The sequence below is a fragment of the Vanellus vanellus genome (genome assembly GCF_965231255.1).
Source record: "Vanellus vanellus genome assembly, chromosome: 3".
Lineage (NCBI taxonomy): Eukaryota > Metazoa > Chordata > Aves > Charadriiformes > Charadriidae > Vanellus > Vanellus vanellus.
In genome coordinates, this window is record NC_138907.1 from 126,094,116 (window position 1) to 126,112,347 (window position 18,232).

The 18,232-nt window shown below is 46.2% G+C and overlaps 1 protein-coding gene across 1 annotated transcript in view; it reads right to left on the reverse strand.

Annotated features, from left to right (window-relative positions):
- Nucleotides 1-17,622, reverse strand: part of BLK (BLK proto-oncogene, Src family tyrosine kinase) — a gene marked incomplete at both ends in the record, with an annotated part of 36,422 nt that extends 18,800 nt beyond the window's left edge. Inside the window, 4 exons of the mRNA XM_082480894.1 lie at nucleotides 468-561; nucleotides 7,439-7,487; nucleotides 9,632-9,734; nucleotides 17,543-17,622. Coding sequence (XP_082337020.1) covers nucleotides 468-561; nucleotides 7,439-7,487; nucleotides 9,632-9,734; nucleotides 17,543-17,622 — 326 coding nt within the window. The remainder of the gene's footprint in view (nucleotides 1-467; nucleotides 562-7,438; nucleotides 7,488-9,631; nucleotides 9,735-17,542) is intronic.
- Between the last annotated feature and the right edge of the window lie 610 nt (nucleotides 17,623-18,232).

An 18,232-nucleotide genomic window follows, 5' to 3' on the forward strand; every position in this document is an offset into this window, starting at 1 on the left:
TCTGCCCTGTTACGGACTGAGCAGATGGACCGTCAGCCTCTTCTCTGGTGGGTTTGAGAAGAGGGTGAAATGAAGCCACATGCCTCTCTGGCTTGATTCAGTCCTTTCCTCTGACTACACCCAACCCACATCCTTTGCAAAAGCATGATCAGCACAAAAAACGAAACAGGAGATAGGTGATTGTTGTTATTTATGCTACTTCTGCGCCCACGCACACGAGCAGTGAAGAAGGTCCCAGTAGTATCCAGGCAGGGACACTACCCAACACAAAAGTATCTGTAACCCATGGAAGTGTCACCTTCCTCGCTTTGCAGAGAGAAGAGGGTACCCATAGTCACACCCTGGAGCAAAGCTAAGACACAGGCTCAGCTCTGGTGAGCTGTAAATTGGTGTCTGACCCCAAGGTCCCCCCATTCCCAGCCACACCATGCTCATCTTCAGATCCCCTCTGGCAGAAGGTCACTTACTTGGAGAGGACTTGAAGTTTCTCCCCTTTGACCAGTTGCAGGTCACGGTCACTTGAGGCGGGGAAATCGTACAGTGCAATCACAATAAAATTATCTGAAAAAAGAAGCAGCGCTATTGAATCCAGAGGGTTCCCTGCCAGGGGACTGATGCACACCGAGCGTACGGCGAAGCATTTCCCCCCCATGCACACAGGGGCTGTCAACTCCCCCGTCCCCCAAAAAACAAGCTTTCCACCAACCCAGATTTCCTGCCAACCACAACCTCTGCTGGGGGACTAATGCTGATTCACTGAAGTGTTTACTGTGTATGTGTTTTTAAAGCACTCCAGACCCCCCTATCCACAAAATCCAGTGTGTCAACAAAGAAAAAAATGAAATAAGAAGGGTCATAAATAACCTGTCAATGTTTGGCCTGTTTTACACGGCAGTAAATGAAAACTGCTGTAGCAACATTTCCCTGGGATTTGACTCAGAAAGATGAGGCTTTCTTGATTGAAAAAGATATAAAGTCATCTCAGTTTGTGTTATTCGAGCCTATTGGTAAGATTCAACTCTCCCTCCAGATGCTCTCGACTCAGCCTGTATCTTGCATGTGTCTTTTATGGACTATTCCTCGCAGATGTGGCACCATGCTTAAGTCATGCTGCTGCTTTTGAACCAGCACTTCTATAGCACCTGGCTACTCTGCTCCACTGAAATTCCCAAGTGGTTCGTGGATGCTCCAGGATCCCCTTCCCTCTCCCTAGCCCCGATGCACTTAAGGTGCTCCAGACCACAAAACCAGTGCTCTGTGTCTCCCATCTTGCTTGCAATCCATCTGGACCACGGCAGTGAGCAAATCTGCATCCCCGTCCCCTATCCTTCAGAAGGGCAACGGAGCTGGTGAGGTGTCTGGAGAACAAGTCTTACGAGAAGCGGCTGAGGCAACTGGGGGTGTTCAGCCTGGAGAAAAGGAGGCTGAGGGGAGACCTTATTGCTCTCTACAGCTCCCTGAAAGGAGGTTCTAGAGAGGTGGGGGTCGGTCGGTCAGTCGGATATTAGGAAAAGGTTCTTCACCAAAAGGGTTGTCAAGCACTGGAACAGGCTGCCCAGGGAAGTGGTTGAATTGCCACCCCTGGAGGTATTTAGAAGACGTGTAGATGTGGTGCTGAGGGACATGGTTTTGTTTTGGCAGTGTTAGGTTGATGGTTGGACTTGATGATCCTAATGGTCTTTTCTAACCTAGACGGTTCTATGATTCTGAGATTCTACTCTACCATGTTAGTTGAGCCTAAGTTTTGGCATGGCAAAATGAACTTTCACTCTCTGGTGCATGTGTGCCGTGCTGCGCACGGCAAAGTTGCCGCCTGGTACGTGTGCCACGAGGCTGCTAACCCTCCCCGGGCAGATCTCTGTGGGCTGGAGCTGAATCGCTAACTTTGCATGCCCGGGTTGTGCCAGTGCTGCTCTCAGAGAGGTTGTGCAACTGTTCATATGTGCTCTGCAGGCTCACAGCTACTGAAGCAGAAATGAGCAGCTATTTTGGGGTAGAACAAACTTGACAAAGAGGATCAGCACATACACACAAACACAAAAATCAAACCAAAATGCAATGGTGAAAAAGAAAAAGGAAAAGAAAAAGAAAAAGGAAAAGAAAAAGAAAAAGGAAAAGAAAAAGAAAAAGAAAAAGAAAAAGAAAAAGAAAAAGAAAAAGAAAAAGAAAAAGAAAAAGAAAAAGAAAAAGAAAAAGAAAAAGAAAAAGAAAAAGAAAAAGAAAAAGAAAAAGGAAAAGAAAAAGAAAAAGGAAAAGAAAAAGAAAAAGGAAAAGAAAAAGGAAAAGAAAAAGAAAAAGAAAAAGGAAAAGAAAAAGAAAAAGAAAAAGAAAAAGGAAAAGAAAAAGAAAAAGGAAAAGGAAAAGAAAAAGGAAAATGAAAAGAAAAAGGAAAAGGAAAAGAAAAAGGAAAAGGAAAAGAAAAAGGAAAAGGAAAAGAAAAAGGAAAAGAAAAAGAAAAAGAAAAAGAAAAAGGAAAAGAAAAAGAAAAAGGAAAAGAAAAAGAAAAAGAAAAAGAAAAAGAGAAAGAAAAAGAAAAAGAAAAAGAGAAAGAAAAAGAAAAAGAGAAAGAAAAAGAAAAAGAAAAAGAAAAAGAAAAAGAAAAAGAAAAAGAAAAAGAAAAAGAAAAAGAAAAAGAAAAAGAAAAAGAAAAAGAAAAAGAAAAAGAAAAAGAAAAAGAAAAAGAAAAAGAAAAAGAAAAAGGAAAAGAAAAAGAAAAAGAAAAAGGAAAAGAGAAAGAAAAAGGAAAAGAGAAAGAAAAAGAAAAAGAAAAAGAAAAAGAAAAAGAAAAAGAAAAAGAAAAAGAAAAAGAAAAAGAAAAAGAAAAAGAAAAAGAAAAAGAAAAAGAAAAAGAAAAAGAAAAAGAAAAAGAAAAAGAAAAAGAAAAAGAAAAAGAAAAAGAAAAAGAAAAAGAAAAAGAAAAAGAAAAAGGAGAGTATTTGCTGGAGAAAGGTTTTAGCTTGCACACAGCCTAATTAATGCACTGAGAGCAATGGACGGTCTATAAATAGCAATTTTCAAAACAGACTGTCAAGCCACAGTCTCTGTGTGACCTTTTCAAATAATGCCACCAGCAAGAGAGCCAGACTGGCCCTTTGTCATCGCAAGATAACGTGTCTCTGGGGCAACTTGGGTTTTGTGTCTGTGCAAGGCCTGGTTGCTGCTCTGCCAGGGGCTTATTGGAGAGGAGGGAGGAGAAAGGGTCAGCGTGGGAGGAAACATAGCTTTGTAAACCAAAGCCCTGAGCAGTTCCCTTCAGGCTTGCAAGGAGGAACTTGGAGATCCATGAGAAGTTTCAGCAGAGCCCCACTCTCTCCTACGTATGGGGAAAAGGATGATCGGTCACAAGGGAGAAGGTTTTGAAGTCTTAAAATAGCTTGCACGGTTGGGGGCTTCCCCTTGAGGCATCTCCAAGCATTTGACATTAGCAATGCACCCAAACTTGTGTTGCCTCCTTGAGGAAGTTGTTATCACACAGCTTCACTGACATGAAAGGTTTCTGGGCACGTGCCTACTGCAAGGTGTCCACAATTAATATGTTCATCCACATGCACCATCCTGCTCTTCTTGGAAGTAAAATAATGCAGTGGTCACACTTTTACTTTGAAAAAATGGAATCAAATGTGTAAACATCTTCAAGCACAGAGCGGCTGCATGTTCCAGAAAATGAAATGAAAAATGTAGTTTTGGTCTTGAAGCAACTGACATAAGCATAAGTAAATGAAACAAAAACCAAAAAGGAGAGAGGGAGAAAGTAAAAGAGCAAATAGAGCAAGGACAAAAAGATTTTATACGCTGAAAAAATATTTTGATCACCTCTTATCCCCTTCTCAACATAGGTGTTGAGAAACACTTCACACTCAAGCGAGCCAGAAGAAAAGCTCTCTCTCCTCAAGCCAGCAAGACCTGCCATCTCTTGATGAAAGTGACTCTTCCCGTCTCTGCGTCTGTCACCCCACTGAGAAACAGTGTCGATAATGCTTTCTTGGCCTATTTGATCAAGTTAGGTCATGAGCGACTCTACGGCACCCGACGCAGAGAAGCCGTTGGGGCTGCTGGGAATGACTGCTTTACAGATAATGCTAGCAGCCCGGAGGCTTTGATTGCGAGCCAAACACATCTTGGCTTGGAGTCGCTGTCAGGAAAGTTAGATACCAGCTCGGTTTGCACAGGCTGAGTGCCAGTTTGATGGCTTAACAGAAATGATTCCAACAGTCTTCCCACCGCCGCCCCGTCATGAATGGGAAGGTCTTTGCAACCATTCCGCAGCTACGGAGCCAGGCTGAGGCTGCACCAGGGTCCCCTGGAGGACCATCAATTGGTTTAGAGCCATGCGAGGATGGCTGTGGGGTAAATGACAACTCGCAGCACGTGTGTTGGCCGGCTGGGTGCGCTGAGCTATAGTTACTGCCGCTGAAAATGGGCCCAGCTTTCTGTTTCAGCATGGCATGGGCTGGTTCACCAAGGTAAACGTGTGCTAGAAAAGCGTGTCTTCAAAACACACAGCTGCTGGTGGCACACTGGCCTTGCTGCTGCTGTCACCAAGAGGAACACCTTTAGATCCCCTTGGTGGAGATGCAGAAGATGACAGGTTGGGACTGTTGCATCTCCCAGCTGGTCAGCAAACACAGGTGTGACGGCATGGGAGATGTCTCCTGGGACATCCAGGCTTGCACTGCAAGAGTGCTTTCTGCCAAATACCTCTCTGCTTTGTGTTTTGACACAGGGGATGTTTTTGCAGATAATTTCTTCTTTCCTTTTAAAATCATGTCAGACCCAAACTCATAATTTTTTTTTATTAGGAAATCTGAACATTTTGGGCAATTCCCTCTCACCTTCCTTCCCGCTCTTGCTTTTGACTGGCAATGCCTATTTTTGATGAGAAGTTTTAATTTCTCATTGAAAAGTCAGCCTTTTCAGCAGAAACAACCCCTCCTATATCCAATTAAGCTCTAAAAACATGTTTCTGACAGCATTCCTTTCAAACTCAAATCCATACTCAGGGAACAGCAACGAAACGACAAAGGGCTTTGATGCTAATCTTGAGATGCCTCAAAAGACCTCAATTTCCAGAGCATGCTTAGCTCCCACCCCTGAAAGTCTTATTCATACTATGGTTAGCCAAAAGAGAGTGAAAAGAGCTGTAAGAAGTTGCAGTTCCTCAATCAGAAGAAACGGCTTCGCAGAGAGAGCGATTCTTTGTGCAGTTGCAGGTTGTTATAATGCCAGAGGACAAACACCCCAAACAACCAGCCCTCTCCACCAGCGGTCCTTAAATCCAGATGTGAGCAGCTGCCAGGGGAAGGGCAGGGGTTATTCTACCTGTCTGCTATGTCTTATCTATCCAACACCAGAGAATAGCAGCAGTTGTGGCAATGGAGCTGTCGCGTTTGGGAACCACCATCGTGGGCCAAGACTGCTGCGCTGCGAGCTTTAGAGGTGCAGAATTAAAGGTGAGTTTTGGCCCTATTGAGATATAGAGCCAACCTTCAAGACATGGTGAGCGCTTAGGAGACCAGGGTAAAAGGAACGAGAGACTCACACGATGGAAGAACCCGCCCCAAGTGAAAAGTGGATTGGCGATGCTGCCAACACCGCAGTCGAATCCGGAGGTATATACTCCTTGCCTGCCTTTGTGTTACTTCCATTAAGCTAAATAATGTCAGGAGGAATGAGGCTTTTGTTAACAATGAGTAAATAAATGATTTCTGAGACAGTGGTGTGAAAGTTTGAAACTGCGAAACAAGTTGCACAACACGAGAATCAGAAAAAAAAGAAAAACAAACACATAAAAATGCAAGGAATGCAAAAAAAAAAAAAAAGAAAAAAAAAAAGACCAAAAAAAGGGGGGTTATGTTATATTATTTCACACTTCCATAGTCAATAATTTTGCCTGATTGAACTTGAAGTGCTACCACAGGGTATAGTTCAATTCTTTGATTTTTTTTATATGATTGAATTGCCCGAATTTTGTGCTTTCTCTATCAATTCACTTGAATTGCCTTCTTTGGTGAGAGTATCTCAGATATCGCAAATACCTTGCATGGTTCCTGTCGGCCCATTTTGCCACACAGGACAGAGTCAGGCATAGCACCATTTCTGGAAACTCAGGCACCAGGAGAGAAAAATAAGAAGTTCCCCAGACTGTCAGTGTGGTATTCCTCCAAAACTGGAACTGAACGCAACAAACCAAAATAGTTTTGAGAGCTGAAAATGGCTAACATGGTATTTAACACATTTTTTAGCATCTTTCCACTTCTGCCTTCTGGCATGAAGCAGAAGTAAAAGCCGCCTCCCTGAAGGTAGCTTCTGTTGTGCCTCTCGCCAGAGCGAGAAGGTTGATAAAACCCCCGTGAAAAACTGGCGATGACTGCTCGGCTGTGGAGGTAGGAGAGCATGGCCACTTGGAAATGTGCCATGAAAACAATTTTGCAAAAGCAAGCACGCTTTCTGGAAAAATGGTACTTCCACAGAAACATACCCTGATTCACATGGTTGAAGAGCTACCCCTCCCACAAATTTGATCTCCGTAACAAATGTCAATTTTGAAGAACGTTCTGACTTTGCAGGAGTTCCTCTGTCTGCCCCATGGCAGAGACCTTCCATCATTACCCATAAGACCTAAGAGGACCTAAGTCTGCTGTTCCACCCATCCTATTTCTTTGTCACTCCCCTTTTTCATTTTCTCATGCCTCGTCTCCCCTAACCTACACTTTCACCCACGTGAGGAACTTCTGTGTGTTGCTAACTGTTTTCTTCCAAGCTTTCTCTATTTTTTCCCCTCTTCTAATTCTGTCTTTCTCTCTGTCCTTAATCTGCAAAAGTTCTTTGAGAGAAATACACACAATTTGCTGTCAGAGCCTGGGCAGAGGTAGCAGAGGGCTTCCTGCTAAAAAGCAATCATCTACCAAACGCCATCTGCGACCCGCAGATAATTGCAGAGGTGGATGAAGCCAACAAACAGTCTCCAAGCAGGGGATCTATGCATCCTTATTTTATACTCTTTCCTTTCTTCTCGTTCTCTTTGTAGTCTCTCTGGGCTCTCTGATGCCTGCTATTTCCTCTGAAATTTTCAGCTGCCTGGATGTACCATCCACAAGTTGTCACTCTGCAGACAGGGCAGCAGCCAGAGAAATCTCATGCAGTTGATGCCTCAGATCTCGCTTTGCTCGACCAACGAAGGAGTGCTTTTCCCTCTTAATTTCTTTGATGAGCAGGGGGAAACTGGCAGCTACAAACGGTTAGTGATGTAAACTGAATCTTCCGAAACACACTGATAAACTCCCTGCCTGGCAATGCTAAAGATACGGAAACCACACGCCTGCGACACGGTGGCTTGTTCTCAAGACCTGCTGTTGGGGGACCACCACCTTGCAAAACCCCAGGGGAAGGTGAAGAAAACAGAGAAAAAAGTTCTTAGCAATTGAGCTAAGAATCTTACCTTGTACAGAGGCTTGACTTAGATGAGAGATGTTGATAAATTCTCTGCCCTTTGGTAGAAATAGAAAGAAAAAAGACATTTATTACTTTGCTCTGTTTGCAGGAAGACCTGCTCCAAGCTTCACAGACGAGTGGGAGTCTGATCTGGACCCGACTGTAGTCAGCCAACAGTCCCTGCATCTGGCTCCGTGTGTGTTGTGATGGCTTTAGCACGTTTTGCCATGATGTGTTCATAGCTGTCTTGGCAGTCAGCTTGAATAATCCTTGGCTCCCCTCGGAGTAAAAACACAAATCTGCTCCCCACTCATTCAGACCCTGCTCTATCAAACTCTTGTTCACTGATGACAGATTTCGGATCAATGGGGGATGAGATGTGAATGGTCCCATTGAGAAATTACAATTGTGATATTATTCTATGATTTGCAGCAGAAAACCCAGGATACTCTTTGCCATAGTTGTCCCAAGGCTCATGGAACATCCTTTGCTCAGGGACAGTTCAAAAATTGGGGGCAGTGACTATATTAGCAAATAAAACAGCAGCAAGGTACTGCAACTCATCTAGGCACACTTTTAAAACATTGACATGGTCCCTGATTTGGTTTGGCCCAAACCCTGAGAGTGGCCAATTGACCATAGACCACTCCTAAAGAGCAGCTGGGATGCAACCACCGCGTTTTGTGGGCTAAGAGATTAATACTATGGAAATGGCCAGGTGGGATCTGTTGGCTTCTACCCAGCTTCAAACGCCAATCCTGCGATCAGTCCAAGGTACAGTGCCTGGTGATTAAAGTGGGTGTGTGACAGCTGCCAGGGCTATTTATACATTTGCGAAAGGAATGAACTACAGGCGCTGAATTAAAAACATCTAGTGCTTTCTGTCCACACCACCCTTTGACTCCTACTCAGCAGCAGTGTGGGCTGGGAGCGCTGCTCACCCGCTGACCTTTCTCATTTAGCTGAAAGCAATATGGACTTCCGCTGACATGTGAGAGCTTAGTGCCCGTGGCAAAAAAAATGAGTGTCAGAAGGTGATTGATGATACTGTATTTACACTGATAGCAGCTCCTCTCCAGTGAGCTGGAGAGAAGGAAATTTAAGAATAGAACATCCTCTTGGTCAATCTGACGTCTGCTGTCATGAAAACTGGACTTCATTACCATGGAACAACTCAAAAATGAAACCAAAGGAGAGAAACCCATCTCTACCTGTCATTAAAAGCAATGATAGGCAATTCCTCCCCCTTTTTGGGAGCTCAAGACCCAAGATGGTTTTCACTTGACCATTGCACCTAGAGTTTCTCTTGTTCTAGCTGCTGGATGCAGTACTGACAAGGGCAAGAAAAGAGAAAACAACTTCATGTCCTCTGTACAGCCACAGGCAGATAGATAAAGTGATTTCCCAGGTTTAAGCAAGGGGTCTGTCATTTGAGGTCTCCTAAATCCGATCCCAGCGTCTTACTGATGTGTGTCCACGTAACGAGAGGCCGTACGAATTCAAAGGGAGCAGCAGATGCTCTGTGTTCCTGATTCTCAGCCCACCCCAACACAGGTTAGCTGTAGGCCTTCTTTAGTGAACCTGTTGTCCTCCCTGATGATAAAGTTTCCGCTGCGGTTTGCAGCTTTAAATCTTAGCCTGAATCTGACCCATCTTCGTGCCGTTTGCAAGTCAGCAACATCAGCTTGGGTTGCAGAGTGCTGAGGGCAGCAGCCCTGTCTAAGAGGTGTGGGGATGGTCTCAGAGGACTTGTGTCCAAGCAATGCAGGACAACACAGGGCAGTGGCCTCTGCACCTTCTCTCCCTGTCTCCTGCACTGCTCTCCAGTCCAGCCCATGCAAATAATTGTGCCAGGCTCAACATGACATAGCTTTTCGGAGCACTACCATCCATAGCCCGCTCAGGGAATTCATGGCCACACATATCCCCAAAGAGAAAATGGCATCCTTTTTGACAGAGAAAAAACCTAGAGCAAGAAAGGGTTGATTGAACAGTTCACTCCGTATTAAGAATCTCGTGGAGGGAAGCCAGGTGTAAACGTTTGTTTTCTGCCTTGGAACAACATTACCCAATTGGTGACCCAATTTTAGGAAACAGAAGCTCTCAAGTTCCTGCTGGCACGCACAAGTATTGCCTGCATCACTCCAGACACTAACTGAGCTGTGGAGGACCCCAAAAGGACACAAAACCACAGGCTTACCTTTGGTGGGGCGGGAGGAGGTTTACTTTTGGGTTTTGGGTTGCTTCCAGAAGCGTGTTTCTCATTGGACGTCAGCTGATTTTTGCTCCAGAGCAACCCCATCCTGGAAGAAAGACCAGAAATTACTTTTTAATGAGACTGCTCTTGGGAAAAGGGGCAGGCGCTGAGGGACAAAACAGTCTTCTCACTCATGAAGAACAAGTTGGAGAAGATAAGAATGCAGGGCAACAGGATAGTGTAGAGAAGAGTCTAAAGTCATTCTGTCTACAGTCCTCCTACTACCTTGGACCTTGTGAACCCCATAGTTTCTGTTCCCACACAACTCTGGCGTTTCACATTTTGCAGATGAGGCTCAGACAGACACTATAAGTCACCAGAAAAAAGTGAGCATCAATGACTGCTTTGGATATGTCCCCTGTCCAATGCAGAGATCCCCAGCAAGCACTGAGCAGACCTGCTCTAGAGCTGGGTGATGCCGCATGCATGCACTGCCGGAGGGTCGAAGAGGTGGTGCCGTAGATCCTGGGGAATATCCCTGTGCTGAGCTGTTCCAATGTACCAAGACTTCAAGAGTGTCATACAGTCCCCAGACCAAGACCTCATGCTTCTCAGTACCTTCTGTAGGTCATGTCCCTGCCATGCAGCAAGAGCAGCACACAGACATGGTAGCTCTCTGCATGGTACCAGTCCCACCCTTCCTCGTGCTTAAGCAGCAGAGACAGTCACTCAGCTTGTCCATGAAGGCATGGGACCTTTGGACGACTGCAAGACGCTTAGGGAGTCGAATGTGATGTAGCTTGCATCCTTCCTGCCTGTAATATGTGGGCCTAAGTTTTGACTCAGTTGTCCACATGCAATGCACCTTTTGATGTTGACCTTGTAACAGCCTTCCAGTACCTAAAGGGCCTACAGGAGAGCTGGGGAAGGACTTTTTACAAGGACATGTAGTGACGGGATGAGGGGGAATGGCTTCAAACTGGAAGACGGGAGATTTAGATTAAATATTAGGAAGAAATTTTTCACTGTGATGGTGGTGAGCCCCTGGCACAGGTTGCCCCAAGAAGCTGTGGCTGCCCCATCCCTGGAGGTGTTCAAGGCCAGGTTGGACAGGGCTTGGAGCAACCTGGGCTGGTGGGAGGTGGGGCTGGCAGGTGGGGCTGGCAGGGGGGTTTGAACTAGGTGAGCTTTAATGTCCCTTCCAACCTAAATCGTAACATTTACACCGTCCAGTGCCGAAGTCTGTGCCAGCTCCTGCTTTGAACCAAAAGGATTGAAAGGTGTGGGCTAAGTGTTCCAAAAAAAAAGCACCCCAAATCCCAAATGCTTGTAGCTAAGCAAAGACACGTTGGCTCCTGTTCTTGCCAAAATACCTCAAGGTCTGCAATGAACATGGAGAATCAGGGACTGGAGGATGAGGGACCAATGCGGTTGGTCAGTTTCCCCAAATGTCAGTCTGGTGCTGTGTCATGATGGTCAGACTCCAATAGTTGTGTTCTAAAAAGCTTCCAACAAACCAGCCTTGCAGCAAAAAAACATTCCAGTAAAAGCAGCTTTTTTTTTTCCTTTCTAGCACATATCTAATATTTCAAAAACTGGGACTCTGAAATTAGGTTTCTAACAGAGCCATCCCAATATTTTAAGAAGTTATTTTTTTTTAAATATCTTCTCCCTCTGCCTCATTTTTATTGTTACTGATAAAGTGAGCAAAATGAAATACATTGGTGAAATATTTCAGGGTAGCCCAATACACATTTTTTCCCCCCGTTCAAAAGCTTTTCCACATCCAAACTTCTCTCAGCTCTTTTCCGACCTGAGTTTACAGATGACCCATCCATCTGCAGCCGGGTCTCAGCACCGCTCTGGGCACTGACAACACGGTTGGAGGGGGAGTTTCGCCCACTGAATCAGCCACAGCGTTTCCTGCAGCAAGTTCGTTTTCATTTGGCAGCCTCCCTTCCAGGTTGCAACCAGGGTTTGCTTTGCTTAGAAGACCCGGTTGTCATGCAATGGCACGTGATTTACTGAGTGAGCTGTTCCTGCTCTTCCACTTGCAAATTGCTGGAAGATAGCTTGGTGCTGGAACTTCTGATTCTGAATAGTGTTATTTGCCAGGATAGTAAGTGACAGTAGCTGGGGGTCCCTTTTCACCCAGGGAACTGCAAGGTATCATTTTAAGTCACGGCTGGATAATTAAAAATTTTAGGTATCACTCACTGCCAACCTAGAAAGACACAGAGTCTACCTATGACATCTATCTATGGTCCTTATTACTGTCTCACTGGATCATCTTGAGGTCTTTGGTACAGTCTGCCCTGGAATGGGAGATACAGACATAACCATTGCTGTCTTTTCTACAGAGGGAACGTAAGATACAGCGCGAGTCAGCAGTATGCTTCAACCACCAGTCACGTCACCAGGATGATCTTATGAGAGGACTGATGGAACATCTGCAGGATGGTGGATGCACATTTTGGGGTTTTGAGTTGCTCTCAGTGAGGGCACAGGTGGGGAAGAGTGGGAAAAGGTAAGGCAAAAGGTCAACCTCAGCAAGTCCCATCAGGACGTTGTGGCCATCCCAACTCCTCTGACAGGATTTTAGAGGAGTGGGGACCATGCTTGAACCTGTGCAGCTCCCCACAGTGTTCCTGTGTCCACGGGGACATTACAACCCTTTCTGCACAATGCTGAGAATGGAAACACCTCTCTGCACGCTTACACAAACTGAAGACACACCCGTGCAAAGCAACACAGAGAAGTGAACCATGTGTCCCAGCACCGGTGGGAAATGGAACCGGCAAAAATTCTCCCACAAAGGTCACTCTTTCTCACCCACGCACAAAAGACGTTTGCACAGCTCTGGGTGCTCCCAGTCTTTACGATATCCATCCTTTGCACCCTACAGGTCGTCTCTGCAGCCTTCGGCAGCCGACACGACCAGCCTTCTTCCTGGCAGGTTCTCTACAAGATCCCAAAATAGCACTGCAGACAAATGTCATCAGAAGCAGAGAGCTGCTGGTGGGCTTCCAGCCCACAGCTGGTGGAGTTTTCATTTAAAAAAAAAAAAAAATTCCAAAAAAAAAGGTGGCTGAGTTGAATGTACGTTTTTCCGCACTGTTTCTGCTTCTGATTAATGTTTTTTAAAATTATCTTCACAAAAGTATTTTGAGAAAAGTAACTAATTGTTCTCCCAGCCATTTTTTTTGTTGTTTGTTATGTTCATTTGGGTTTGGTTGGGTTTAGTTGGGTTTGGTTGCTGTGTTGTTTTTTTTTCCAGTGGAAAAGACTGTTTGGGGGAAAACAGTAACTCAGAAAAGCATGAAAATTTCCTTTTGTGAATTTACATTTTTTCACATCTAAAAATATTTGTTTATTTTTAATAACTGAGAGTGGGGAAACTCATTTCCTCAACTTTACTCAAGTTCAAAAAAAAAAAGATTTATAAACCAAGTTCTTTTTAAAGCAACCAGAAATCAAAACGGAACAAAAAAATTCTAAGGCAACGTAAAATTTTTCCATATGCTTGAAAAGTTTTAGCGAAAAATAATCCAACTTAGCTGCTGATAAGTTTTGAGTAGAACTATTTGATGCAGAGGTCTGCCTGGGAGAGTCAAGCAAGACTTGGCTGAAGAAGTCGATAGGCACCAGGATGATGAGCTCTGTGTAGCATCCAACTCTGAACGCCCGTGGAACAGAAGTGCAAGTCACAGGAACACTGGATGCTTGTATAGGCCCTCTAAAACATGCTGAGTGCTCCATGTTGCAGGATGACAGAAGATAATTTCAGTAACCTACAGAGAGGCAGTCGAGGTGAGATTTTGGCTAGCGAGAGCTGGATGCAAGTACAGGTGTTCCTGCGGCAATGGGCCAAGGGAAGGTCTCCTGAAGATTCCACCCCAAGGCCCTGCTCCAGCAATGCTTCTGCTGGAATTTGGATGACATCTTCGTGGTGGAGAGGAGAGGATGTGACTAAATGTCCTATCACTCGCCCATCTTCAAAGAGAGTTGGCGAGCATACCCTACAGGAGCAACCCATCAAGCCGAACCTGGAACTCAAGGGGGACCAGTAGAGGTAGATGCAAGTCTTTGTTGACCACAGGGTATGGAGACCTGCCTTGCCCCTATGCTCAACGTGTTTTGAGCCCCCAGCGTGGACTAAAGCAAACAGGACAGTGTTGAATTCGACCTACTGGATGCACTTACTCCTTTTGTTGCAGCACATCAGAGGGTAGGATGGAGGTACCTGGGCTAAGCCAAGCGCTGCAAGCATTTACTCGTATCATCTTTACGGCAAGCAGCGCTGCACCATGGGCACACCATCTACTGCTGTTGGCTGCTTTCCGCTACCAGAGGAAGAGAGCTCAAAACTCGTTTCTGATGTGAATACAGAAATGTCTTCTGCAACAGGGATGTGGATGACACAGACAAAAGTCCTTGGGATTGTATGGGTGGGTGCGGGGGAAGAGCAAGACAGAATCTAGCAGAAAAGCAGAAGTCTCGGCCCATCATTTGCCTCACCCCCATGAAACTGTGCCATGGAAAAATAATTTAAGACCCAAGCAAGCCAATAGTGTTTCACTGTGAGGGCAGCTCCAAAAAAAACCCCCAAGCCCAGTGAAATCACAAAACCCCCTTTCCATTCAGATTCTAGGACCGGCCCAACAAAGTGTTGTCACTGTTCACCGAGATTAGCTATTTAATTTCATTTTAAAACTTCAGAGTATCTTTTTTAAGAAAACACATTTTAAAAGGAAATGGCAATAAAAACTCTAAAGAAACTACTTTGAAAATGCAGACATAGCCAATTATGAAGCGTTTTAAATGCTGAATTGCTGAAATCAACTCACTTTGGATACAATAATTTAAGTATTCCAGATTTGCATTTTTGCATCATCAAGTAGTGAAAAAGTTCAGTAGAAAAAAAATAAAATCCCCCGGTTCCAGGAACATCCCAGATGCATTAAATTCTATTTTTCTTCAATAAAATAGCTCTTCAATATATTTCCTGCCCTGGCACCCTTGGATTGTTTTAAAAGACACAAAACTGGAGAATTACTGAAGCTCTTGGTGACATCAGCTATTTAAATAGGAATTAAGATTTGCTGCTGAAGTGTTTTCTACTGTGACTGTTTTCTACTTTTGCTGGGTTTTGGTCAAGCTCTTTTTATCTTTTTTGTTGTTGTTGTTGTTAATTCTGAGTGACTGTTGCTTGGAGGTGGTTAGAAGACTACTGTAAACAAGTGTGCTGTGCTATAAACAGCACTGACCATGCAGCAGGTCTTTCTCAGAGGCAGAAGGTGGAGGCTACGGCCACCGTCCACTAGGACAGAGTGGCCAGAGTCTTTCTGAAGACTCATTGCACGTGGGAGGGCAGCAAGACCTCCTGTGATGACGCACCCAGCGCTGGGTCTCCAGCTAACATTAGGGGGACTTTCATAGCCAAAAAGCTGCTGCTCAGTAGGCCCAGGCTGTGTGAGGAGAAATGCAGAAAGTCCTTGTGAAGAGCTGAAGAGCCCGGAACAAGAGTCATCATGGTTTTTGCTGGGGAGTGAAGAGGGTGTTTGGCTTGCATGTTGCGTCCTTGCTGGAGAACTGGGAATAGCCCGCTGTCAATGTTCAGATCCCATCCAGTCATGGTCCTTGTTGGATAAAGATGCCAGGTTGCATTTGTGCTTGCGTGAAGACCTCTTTCAAACACTCTGACCCATGAAAAAGGCCTTTGAGGGAGCAAGAAGGACAACCCCCAGGAGCAACCAGGCTCTCCAGCTAATGCTGGAGAGGTGCCAACTTTGGTGCTGTGCTGCCACAGCTCCCAGTCTCGAGCACAAGCCAGTGTGGCCAAACTGGTCTTAGCAATGTCAGTCCCCTGCCAGCCCAGGGCAGCCAGAGGACAAATCCAGCAGCTCTGTGCTCCCATGATTTACCCCTCAGCGAGGGGTACGCATCGCAGAAATGCCATGCTTTGCGGATGAACCTGGCCCAAACAAATGAACCAAACAGAAAAATCCGGCTGTTTCAGGCCTTTCTGAAGAGCCGGGACACCCCATGGGAGAAGACTGTGTGTGAGGCTGGGGTGTGGGAGCTCATGGATTTCCAGGACCCTGAGTTTAAGCAGATGCAAAAAGTTTCTTGACAGGGAGAAAGAAAGGAAAAAAATAAGAAAGATAATAAAAGCTTCTTGCTCTCTCCAGAAGTAGAAAACAGCCGCCTGCTGCCAGAGTGGTCATTCGCTAATCAAAACATCTGTCGGGAGGAAAAATGGCTGCTTACATTGAGTGTTGCGCCCTGCTGGAACCTGGCAGATGCTCAGCCGAGCTGCGAGAGGCTGGGGGCCAGGGAGCAGAGCCAGGGCTCAGGGTCCCGGGGGATGGGGGGAGAGCAGGAGGGCAGGCTTATCCCACCTCCCTTCAACATGCTTTCCTCATGAGCTCACCCCAAGCGTTGCATCAACCAGGTTGCATCATCTGCTGGGGATGGCCCTGCCGGACCTGAGGTCCTGCAGCACAGGGAGGTGGGATGCACTGGAGGGGGGAGGGAGGATGATGGGGCTAGGAGAAGCAGGCATATCTCTTTGGGTACCTGGAGCATCTCTGGGGTTCTTCAGGTGTGAGAGGTTTTATCACGGAACTGCATTGCTCAACGGTGATTTCTGCAGTGGCTGGAATTTCAACTCAAACCTATCTGCTGCCCAACGCGGGTGTGGGCCAGACTTTTGGATGGGCTATGGGCAAGTTGGAGCGCAGCAGGGAGAAATCTTCTCAGGAGGCCACCCCTAACTGAGGTCCTGTGGAATTGGGCACAGTCCATGCTTGCTTGGCCAGCATCCATGATGCTCTATTTTACAGGGCTTTGTGGGCACATGAGGGTGGTCTGTAGGGATGTGGGGAGGTCCTGGCCAGCGCAGCCCTGGGGACATGAGGAGATGGACAGTGTGTTCCTCCACACCTTTACATGTGGCCACCCACATTTCTGCCCTGGGAAAGGCCCTTCCCAGAGGCCCTACATCCCAGAGGCTGCCTTTTCCTACATAAGGACAACATATTGCAGGAACAGTTGGCCATGTCCCAATAGGAGCAATGAAGCTGGGGGCAGGCTGGTGCTCAGACATTTGATCCTGTCAGAGACCCCCTCCTTGGGTTGGGTCTCAGAGGGAATAATGTTCCCTCGCACCATCCTCAGATGAGGTAAAGGGCTGTAGGGAAAGATATCATAGAATCATAGAATGGTTTGGGTTGGAAGGGACCTTGAAGATCATCAAGTCCCAACCTCCCTGCCACGGGCAAGGACACCTCCCACCAGACCAGGTTGCTTCAAGCCCCGTCCAACCTGGCCTTAAACACCTCCAGGGATGGGGCCTCAACCACCTCTCTGGGCTCAGAGTGAAAAACTTCTTCCTAATGTTTAATCTAAACCTGCCCTCTTCCAGTTTAAAACCCTCGTCCTGTCACTACATGCCCTTGTAAAAAGTCCTTCCCCAGCTCTCCTGTAGGCCCCTCCGTCCATCTCCAGTCTCCCACCTGAACACCTCCAACCACTTGGAAAGCCACGTCAGAAATAGCTACTGGATGCAGAGCCCTTCCCCTGCTCATCACAGCTGAGTCCAGCTCCAGACATCTTTCCCCACACAAACACTCTCTTCCTCACCAAGCCCTGGAGTTTACTTGTCCTCCTCTACTTTTGCAGTAAATCAAAGGAACAGCACCACTGCAAACCATCCCTCGGGACTGGATCTTAGCAGTCACTGGGTCGTGTCCCCATCACCTCTCTACCCCACAGATCTTGGGGAAGGGAAACCAGGCAGGGGAGCATCAGGTGAAGGAGGGATGGATGAGAGGAAGATGATATCGAAAAACCTGCTGGGCTTCTCCCCACCCTCGGGGGAATCTGGTCAGGGGTGGGATGTTCCCTACTTGCCTGCTTCCTATGCAGCTGCTCCTGGAGACACGATCCGAGGACGGACGAACCGTTGGTCCGACCCATGACAGATGCTCCATGGGGCTGAGGGCCTTTGCAGAATTTCTGTGTTAGAGACCTCTGGCTCCCACCACATCCACACCGTCCATGGGACCGACCGCTTTGAATGTTACACCCCCAGATTGCAGGAGCAGCCTGATTTTGCAAACGCTTTTAATGGACTTTCTTTTTTTAATCAGGTCTCTGTGTCAGAACTGACTCCTTTCTTCCCCCCAAGGATCCCTTGCTCTATTTTGAATATAAAAATGATCATCTGGGAGGGGGTGGGAGTTGCACTTCCCAGACAACCTGGCCAATGAAAATAGCAGTGAGGAAGGCGAGAAGCCCAAAGAGAATCCAGACACAAAACCCAGCAAAACCCACAGGCTATTAACAGCTGTCATTAAAAAACAGCTACAGTGACTGTGAATGGGTTGTGTTTCCACTATGCAAACCACCAAATTTTAGGAAACAGCTGAACAAACTGGCTTTGTAATGGTCTTTCCTTTCCGCAATTAAAAAAGAAAAAAAAAAAAAAGACCTTTTCAGATGAATCTTGTTCCAGTGAGCCCCAACCCTCTATGAACCTACTCAACCATAGCGCTGAGGAGGCAGCGTGGTCTAACGAATGAAGACCCGGACAGGGACTTG